Source organism: Oryzias melastigma, linkage group LG17, assembly GCF_002922805.2.
Source record: "Oryzias melastigma strain HK-1 linkage group LG17, ASM292280v2, whole genome shotgun sequence".
In the NCBI taxonomy this organism is placed as follows: domain Eukaryota; kingdom Metazoa; phylum Chordata; class Actinopteri; order Beloniformes; family Adrianichthyidae; genus Oryzias; species Oryzias melastigma.
Window position 1 is genome coordinate 14396989 of NC_050528.1, and position 9746 is coordinate 14406734.

The 9746-nt window shown below is 38.4% G+C and overlaps 1 protein-coding gene across 2 annotated transcripts in view; it reads right to left on the reverse strand.

Moving 5' to 3' along the window:
* efr3a (EFR3 homolog A (S. cerevisiae)) overlaps positions 1–9746 on the reverse strand; it is an 88360-nt gene that overhangs the window by 35961 nt on the left and 42653 nt on the right. For both annotated transcript variants that reach the window (XM_036216285.1, XM_024268689.2), the window contains exons 5-6: positions 8508–8629; positions 2961–3110 (exon numbers count right to left, since the gene is read on the reverse strand). In XM_036216285.1, coding sequence (XP_036072178.1) covers positions 2961–3110; positions 8508–8629 — 272 coding nt within the window. The remainder of the gene's footprint in view (positions 1–2960; positions 3111–8507; positions 8630–9746) is intronic.

Here is a 9746-nt window from a genome sequence, read left to right on the forward strand (position 1 = left end):
TTGGACTTTTTTGTTTGTTTGTTTGTTTGACTGACTGTAGCTGGACTCAGACTTTGACAAATAATTCCTTCAGCATCTTTTCTGTGAACCCCGATGTTGCTCTGTTCTGTGAGCTGAGAAAACACTCTTCACAGGAAGTCATCTGATGCCCGTTGTGACACTTTTCTTCAAAAGCAGCTCATCTCACCCCAGGATTAGTTCAGGACGTGGGATTGAATTGTCAGGGATTGTGAAAGAGGAATGTTCTTGGCCTGCTGTTGGAGTCCTTTTTTGGAAGCAAGGATAAGAAAGGAGCGAATGACAGACGTGCGTCGGTTCAGGCCGACCACCTGCTTCCATTCCTCCACATGTCCAAGTGCTCCTCTGCTTCGGTGAGGAAGACTCCGCAGGAGAGGAAACACATGCACAAGGACACTAAAGCATCTAAAAATAGCTTTGTGTTCGCATGGAAACCACACAAATGAGACGAGGAGCAAAGAGGATGCGACAATGAGGGCGAAGAAGAAAGGAGAGGTGTCTGAATGAGGCGGATGAAAAGAGCCACAAAGACGGAGATAAAAATAAGTGACAAAGAGGAGAGGCTGTTCAGGTGGAACGGAGGAGAAAGGGGAGAAGATGAACAAACATAACAGCAGCCAGGACTCACAGGTGACCACGAGGGGAGGAGCTTAAACCAGAATAACGCACCAAAAAAAAAAAAAACCCTGCTGAACTGTCTTTGTTTAATGTTTCAACTTCAGTGGCACCACATTGTTTTTTTAACAACAAAGACTACTTTTATTTTAGTAAAACCAATTTATTTATCATTTCATCTATTTCGGAGGCGAGGAGTCAACTTGATGATTCAACCTTGAATTTTCAATGTCAAATGGTAAACATGGCGTCTAGTTTTCCACCATCTTCAAGGCTGAAGGATTTCCATCACACACAAAGCTATTGGGAGCCATGTGGGGAACAATGTCTTGCCCAAGGACACTTCAACACATGGACATGCAGAGCAGGAATTGAACCTTCAATTAGAGTGACTCAATGTGCTCCACAGCCTCGTAGGATTTATCTTGGTTAATTGATTGTATCAAGCTACAGCTTTAGCCAAATGGGCGGGGCAAACAAGACGGACTGTTGTTTAAGGTCTGAAAGCCGCCAATAGCATCACACAGCTCAACTATGTGATGCTATGGGACCTCTTGTGGCTCACGTATTTGGATGTCATATGACTTATTTAATTCAAATAAAGTGTTTCCATTGTTGTTTTGCAAAACAGGTCAATTTTGATACGCCTCAAAAACCACATACTCAAAACACAAAGACTTTTTTTGGTAACTGAGTTTTTTCAAAATTGTCATGTTTCCATTAGGCAAATTTATAGTTGCAAATCCAATTAGTGAAATTTCATCGTCAATGGAAACGCAGCTAATGACAGAGGTCAAATGCTCCTGAAGAACCTTATTGGTTTTCACTGTAGCTGCTATTTCTGGTCCATTCATCCACGCAGAACTTCTCAAGACCTGTGATGTTTTAAGGCTGTTGCTAGGCAACATTGACTTTCAACTTCTTTCACAATGTCTCTGTTGAATTGAAGTCCAGAGACTGGCTAGACAAATCCAGAACCTTGAAAGCTTTTCTAAGTAACTACTCCTTTGTTGCATGAGTGATGTATTTGAGATTATTCTGGTGCTGGAAGATCCAGACACATCTATCTCACTGATGGAAGGAGGTGTTGTCCAAAATCTCTGCCCCATTTATCCTTTCCTTGATACAGATCAGTCGTCCTGCTCCCTTTGCTAAAAAGCAGCCACACAGCATGATGCTTCCACCCCTATGCTTCACAATGGGTAGAATTTTCTTGAGAGAAAAACCCACATTCTGTAGCTAGTTCATTTAGCTACTGACTTTGACATACAGACAGGAAAATGCCATCTATACAAGTCTCAGTGTCACACTCTGAAAATGCTTCCTGCTGCCACCAGTCTTTTGTCATCAAGTTTACTCAACTTTTACCAAAACGGAAGTTGGGCAGCGGCTGTGTACTCTGTTTGCAACTGTGACTTTACAGTCTCCTTGATTTATCTGTACTGATAAAAGTTAGTAAATAAGCTAGCATCAGGTTTCTTTCAGAAGTTACTGCAACCTCAAATGTTGGACCGTTGTCTTTAAACAACATTGTCATGTAATTTGATTGGTTGGATACTGTTGAATCAAAACTACATTGACTTGATTTGATAGGATGCTGTGGCGACAGCACATACAGATGCACACATGCACAAATAGAGGGTGGTCTTTGACAACATACTTTAAAATTTGGGCATTGAGGAAAAGTAGCAAGTGTTTGAGTCAAAAGGCTCCAGTTCTGGTGAAGTCACAAGTTAATGATGTTAAATCCAAGTCAAGAATGAAGTCTTTTCACGTTTTGCCGAGTTGAGTCTGGTGTCATTAAATTTAAAACTTAAGTTTAAGTTATGCGACTTCAGTCCAGATCTGCTTTCAGATTTCCCATTTATTTTTATCATTAATATTATTGTTTTATTTTTTTTACTGACCATAGAGTTTTACTGACAAAAGGTGAATTATTGAAAGGTTTCCAGTGGGTTTAAAGTCATTATTTTAAATTGCTGGAATTGAACGCCCCGTTGAGCCCCCGTCCTCACTCTTCCTCCTCTGTGGAGCAAAGTTTCATGACGCAGGAAAACTAGTTTGGCTCCTTGGACAGCCGGGAGAGCAAAGCCCAACGCTCCATGCATAATTGATCAGGTGGAAAGTTCTGTGTTGAAGCTCGCCTCATTAATAAGGTCACCTCCAAACGGAAATAGCTTCTACCTCAGAAAAATCAAACATTTGATGGAGATACCGCTCCACTTCCACGCTAAAAATAATGGGTCACAGAGAGACAAACCACAGCCGAGTTTTCTGCCAGTTCTGCCCCCTGAGCGCGACACAGAGGAGCTGAGCGAGTGCCGCACCTGTCCAGCTCGTCGCTGTCCTGCATGTTGAACAGCATGGAGGGAATCAGCTTGTCCATGTGCTGCGGCTCCCAGATGATGGCCTGCAGCTCGTCGTTCACAGTCTTCCTCACCACACCTTGGAGACCTTTAATCCCAGCCACACGGATCCTGACGAAAACACACAAACGCTTAGACGGATGGAGGCGCATCCAAACGAGTTCCACCACCTTTGCCACATACTGTTGGTTTTATGGGTAGATTATTAATTTAGTTTATTATCTTGAATACTGAACTTGAAAAAACTCAAACTACTTAAAGTTCCACTCTAATCTTGTTTTGTTCCATCATAAAATTGCCCCCAGTGACCTTTTAATTATGATTATTACGTTTGTCGTTTTTTTAAGACATATTTTATTCACAGTGGCAGTAGCTCATTAGAAATACAATTCAACCCGCCCCCATTCCCGTCGCTGAGAGCTCCATTTGTGAGCTTATAGACTCAAGCTATCGCACACCTAAGCGTGAGGCCAGGGTGTGCACAGGGGGTGGGGGGCACTTTGGCCCACCCACTTCAGTAAGAGCATCATTAGTCTGAGGATTTTCCAACATCCTGTATTCTGATCCAGCACGATTTGAATTAAATACTCAGAAACTTAGTTTTAATAATTAATTCTTCTATATAGGTCATTTATAATGAGAAAAATTCTACAAGAACATGTGAAAATCACAAAAAAGACAATTTTCATGAAAGTGTGTCTTTAAAAGCTCATAGAAGGGGATTGAATGAAGGTTGATGGTATTAAAAATGTGACTTAACTTTGATGTGTTAGCAAATAAAGTTTCAGTCAAAAAAAGTTAAAAATATGCTAAATCCATTTGGAAAATTCAAAAACTGCAAAACCTATATTAATGCTTAAGAGAGCCATTTTTTAAAAAGGAAAAAAGTTAAATGACGACAAACCGAATACAACTTTCAATGCTAAAAAAAGTCCAATAATATAAGTTAACGTAGCATAAAAATTAAATTTCAAGAGAGCAACAACAATTGATTTATTCAATAAAGAACGAACAGCAATAAAACAAGATATTTATTCAAAACTAAATGGAAATTTAGCTTAAAAAAAGAGCTACACAGGAAAGAAAAATAACAATTCAAATAAAAGTTCCATGCTAAAATCAGAATGCTAAATCTATATTTGAAGGAAATGATCAAAAACCAAGAGAATGCTATTGGAACAAAACTAAAAATCCCACATTTAATTATTATCGTTAATCATTGGTGGAAAATAAAATAAAAAAAACACGGAAATGCTAATTTCCATGTGTGCTAAGTTATCTACATTTGAGAGAAACCATAATGAAATACCCAAAGTAAAGCTAAAAGCTAATGTTTTTAAGCAAAGCTATAGATGCTACATTTAAAGATTAATGTCAAATTGAAAAGAATAAAATTCTTGAATGTTTTATTGCAATTAAAACACAAAATGACATGCTAAAAGGACAGTACTCAATCTAAATTTGTTTGAAACAATAATAAAACACGCCAGAGAAAGTTCATGTTTAATGATTAGCAAAACTATACATGGTACATTCAATGATTAATGCCTGTTTGTTAAAAAAATAAAATAATAAAAAACGATTTAAAAAAAAGTTATATAGCAAAAGATACTTAAAATGACATGCTAAAATCTCAACTCCACAAGCTACATTTGAATCAAAATCAACAGCATAGCTAAAGTTTTAAGAAGCAAAACTACAATTTCCAACAGTGAATGCTAAATGCCCATTTAAAAAAATATTGTAATTTGAAAAATAATGGATATTACACCTAAAAAGAAGGTTCATACGGCTAAATCATGATTATTTTTTTTTTATTTTCGTGCTATTTATTGTACAGAAAGAAGCTAAATCAAGCCAAACAAAGAGTTACAAGGTTTGTAGCTGACATTTTAAAGTCTGCAAAAAGTTCAGTCTGACACTTGCTTCTCCCCCACTTTTTTTCACTTTAAGTTTGTGGGACCACACACACTCAAACACACCTTTCACATCTTTCCGGTGATCCAGACAGCACAGCCTCCATGGAGTCTGACAGCCGGATTATTCTCGGGAGTCTGGACCAATCAAGGCCAAACGAGGCAGCCTTCTCCTTTTAACTGGTCCATTTTGGGCACAAAACTCTCAGAGCAATAACAACAAACAGGGCAGGTAACCCCAACTCCCACCTAATCCGATCTCCGCCAGAGAAATTCTATTAGGGGATTCTCTTTCACCTCCGGCATCTCGCCACTGAATGGAATAATGAAATACAGAAGGGGCAGAATGCAGTGATATCCATTTGGCAGCAGAAAGGTAAGAAGAAATAACTGGAAAGCAATCCCAGCATCTCCTGTCTGCCCCGCCACCAGCCAGCGGACGACCAGCACGCGGATTCCCTCATACATACAAATAGAGACAAAAGTGGGTTTTTATGCACAAATATCCTGAGCGCTCAGAGGGCTCAGCTGCTGGAGGGAGAGCTTTGCAAATAACGTCAGGCTATTTTCACAAGAGCAAGCCTGAAAAAGACTGAAGATATTGTTTTCATATGCCGCTCATCCACATCAAAATGAATTGGGGGCCATTCAGAGGTAGAATTGTTTGGGGTTTTTTAGTTTTATGAGCCTTGATAACCAAGAAAGACTACATCATTTAAAACTAAACAGATTTTAACAAGTAAATGCCTTGACTGGCTGGAGGGTTACATATTCGTGGGTGTAAATTCCCCATTTGTGGAGGCCAAACAGTTTAAGAGTTTTCTGCACAAAACAAGAACACAAAGCTAGATACGATGAACAGAAAAGCTGTTTTACTGGATAACTGATAGCAAGAAAAGTATGGTGTCCAGTAGTGAACCCAGAGGAATCCCGAATGAGATTAAAGGGACATTTTTTAAAGTGAAAGTCTGAAAACTTTAAGTTTGTATATTCAGCACATGAAAACATGTTTTGTTCTGCAGATAGAGCATAGCAACTGCTCAAAAAATGCGAGTTTTGTGGATTAAGTTTGGAGACTAACTTTCAATTCAATCAACAAAATATTTCCAACCAAAAAACTGTGTGCGCAGTTCAGCACATCTCCAAAAAACACACACAACTTCAGTGTGTTCACACAAACTAATAGGCTTGTTATCCTCATCAGGCTCTAATCCTGCAGGCCTGCACTCCTAAAGTCTCTGAAGACTGATGTGCACGACTAATTGATGGTCTTTCCTTCTTCACAGATTAGTGCCAACTGTTTATTTCTTCCGGGACAACGTCTAACAAGATTACAAATGTTTCCACAGAGTAAACTCCTCTGTTGCTAATGGGTTTAATATGAATCGTTTCAGCTCTGATTAATAAAACCACTGATCATCTAAAACTGGATGACTGTGTGATTTGCCCTAATATGATGAAGGACTAAAGCTCAGATTTACAACATAAAAAGAAAATATTACAGAAATGGCACATATCAATGAAACGTTTCTCTAAAGAAATGCTTTGCTTTGCTATTTTTAAGCCACAACTGAGCCAAAATTCTAACTGGATTTCATAGTAATTTGATAATAATTTAAATATACCTCATAAATAATTATAAAAATGTGTTTTTTAAGAAAGTAAAGTGATTTCAGGGATGTGCGAGGATAAGTTGTTGACTCTTGAAACAAGTGTTGGTTGATATAATCTGACGGGTCACAAATTCATTTCAGTGACTGTTTTGTAGCAGTGTTTAGTAGGGGCGTGTACTGGCAAGAATTTGACGATAAGCATCATGATACATGCATCGCATTGGAATACATATCCCAAGACAGTACCAAAGACAGTATTTCACGGTTTTTTGTTTCTTTTTTAAGATTATGACATAGAAAAAGACTTTATCTGAATATTATTGCACCTTTAACATGAATGAAATGGTAAATACATTTATTTATATAATCAAAACTGTATCTCATATACAAGTTGATTTTACTAAGCAAATTCATGGTACTTTTTTTGTTATTTACTAGATATTTTTTCAAAAGTACTCACGGTTGTCAGATTTTTACAACAAAATGTTATTCAGCAAAGGAAAAAATCCACAAAGATTAAATGTGTCCAATGTTCCATCTTTATGCTTAAGAATGTAAAGAGCTGCTTATTTCCAACTCTGCTAAATGTAGCCAAACTGGTCATTTTGAAACTGCTCAGAGGCCTGAATGGGGCTTGAACAGATGCTTCCCAGAAGCCTTTAGGCTTGATGAAGCAGCGTGACAGAGTGAAGGAGCGCGCTGGAATGCAGCTAAGATGCTTTATTTACATGACATACAAAGTTTGTACCAGAGATTTTCCAAAGTCTATAAAATGCTCAGTTTGAAATGTGCTTTTTTTCCCCTTTGGGTGGTAGTGGAGCAGCAGCTCATTTCACTGCTCATTGTGACATTGTTGGTCTTTTTCCCCACACGTAACTCTGATCTGATCAATGAATTTGATTTTTTTTGCTGTGAACTTCAGCATTTTAACTTTAGCTCAGCGGTACCAGTACCAGCATGGCTCTGATTTTCGGTTCAGTACTCATCCTTAGTTAAAACTAAGTTGTACGTGTCTCATTTCGCTATGCAACAATAACAACTACAAGGCTCATGTATTCATATTCATCACACCGTGGTTCTCGCGTCATCTTGTGGTTTTTGCTGTGGTGTAGAGCTGCTCAAAGAGCCTCAGTATGCTGTGCTGCCAACTAACAGTCTGGGGTTTAGGTGGAAAACAAAAGTAAGACGATGTTTACTAGTAAATAATTAATTAAAGCAGAATTCGAAATGATACATGGATCACCAAATACAGTGTTGTGATATTTCACTGAATCGATATTTTTTTAACACCTCTGGTGTTTAGAGTTGACTGTGAACTTCATTACAGCTGGTACTGACCATGCATTGTTTTGGGGGTTGGAGCGGCTCTGACTCTCCATCACCTCTCTTAGCGGCTGAATAATTGAGGAAAGGGGAGCCGAGGAAGACGTGACAGCGGAGAAGGTTGTAGTCGGTCAACATTTTTGAATCTTACATGGATACTATTGAAGCTCTTTGCCACAAAAATAGAGATTTGGATGTGTGGACTGAAAAAAATCTGGTGGCGGATGATCAAGGACACCCGATTATGAGTCGTCCATGCATAAACACAAGTAAGAAACAAACATTTAGAAAAGCATTGATGGTCAAAGCAGCTGTATGGTCGAAGTCTTAATGTTTTAATGGATTTTACCAGAAAAAGTTCCTATTGCTGATAATTACTTTTAATGCAAATCCCAGCTAATACAAACATTCTGCTCCAATTAATGTAATTCAGAGGCATACAATGTTTTCAAAATATGTATTTTAGGTGATATGAAGATTTCGTCCATCAACAAACATGATGTTAGAGAAATCCTCTAAATGGACCATATGCTTTATGCAGTAGAACGTTTTTACAGAGAACTAGAGGAGACTGAGCAGCGAACCCTGCAGAACATCACAGCAACTCAACATAGGCTGACCATAATAGAGTTTGAAAACAAACTGTGTGACCAAACCTGGTTCTGGTTTCAGGGTCTTCGTGAGTGGAGTGGCACATGGCGCTGAACTGGGAGACGAAGAAGTCGTAACGCCGATGGTAAGACGGCGTGTCTTCCTCAATGTTGGCAAACTTCACAAACTGAACAGAAAACAGAGAGGGAGAAGCATTAAATAAAGAAACACTGTAAGCATTCTGACAGAAAAAGTTTTATGTACTAAGATGGAGACCTAATGAGAGAAAAATAATGCAGATTCAAAGCAAAGATAAACAAAAACCTGACAGTCAGGAATTCAGACAAAAGAAAGATGATCAGGAATCTGAATGGAATTGGAAGGTTTGTACCAAAACTGATCATTTCTTTTTACATTTTTTGCTCCTTTCAGTTTAGGCTGAAGGATGGAGAAGTAAAAACACTGAAAACCCTAAAGTTACTAAACCCATACTCTTTAAGATCATAGGTGTCTGATATTAGCAAAGATGAAAGCCGCAAGATTTTAATTATACATTAAGGAGATTGTTAGTGGATGTCAAACTTTATCCTCCGTCTCTAAACTAGGAGAACAGAATGCAGTAGGTTCCAAGCCCCAGCAGTGTTTGTGCATGTGTGTCTGTTCCACCTGCAGGAGGCCCAGTGTGGTCCAGCATGCTGACGTTTGGTTTAGGGGTGTTCCTCCATATTCTTTATCGTTTTCATTTAAGTCTTATTTAATTTATTAGTAAACTTTTGTTTAAGCACATCTTTGACCAGAGTGTGAGGTCAGTTTATTTGTTTTTAACAGCATCAACACCATTAACTTGTTATTTTTGTATTATTGTTCACACTTAATCTTTATTGCTTATGAAACACCAGAGCGCCACTGTAAACCCCCCAGTCTCACTTCATTATGTTACATACAGAACATGTGGAATGTGGGAGTACAATGGTTGAAGGTTTTCACACAGAAAAGGTTTATGTTTGTGTTAAAAATATAGAAAGATACCCATAAACAATTTTAGTATAAATTAGTATTGTATTCCAAAAGTTTTATCTTCAGTATGCTAGGGCTGACAGGTCGTAGTGAACACTCAAACAACATGCAAGGGTAAAGTAGGCGAAACGCAGGCTTTCGACCCCCCATAAATTCTACGGACTGTGTGAGGAGCCTGTTATTGCTATTCAGTGATCAGTGTTCGCTCCTTTCCCTGCAGCCTGACTGATAGGAATAAGGAAATTAGAGGACCAGAGCGCAGTTTGTGTGGATTTATGTGCACTTCT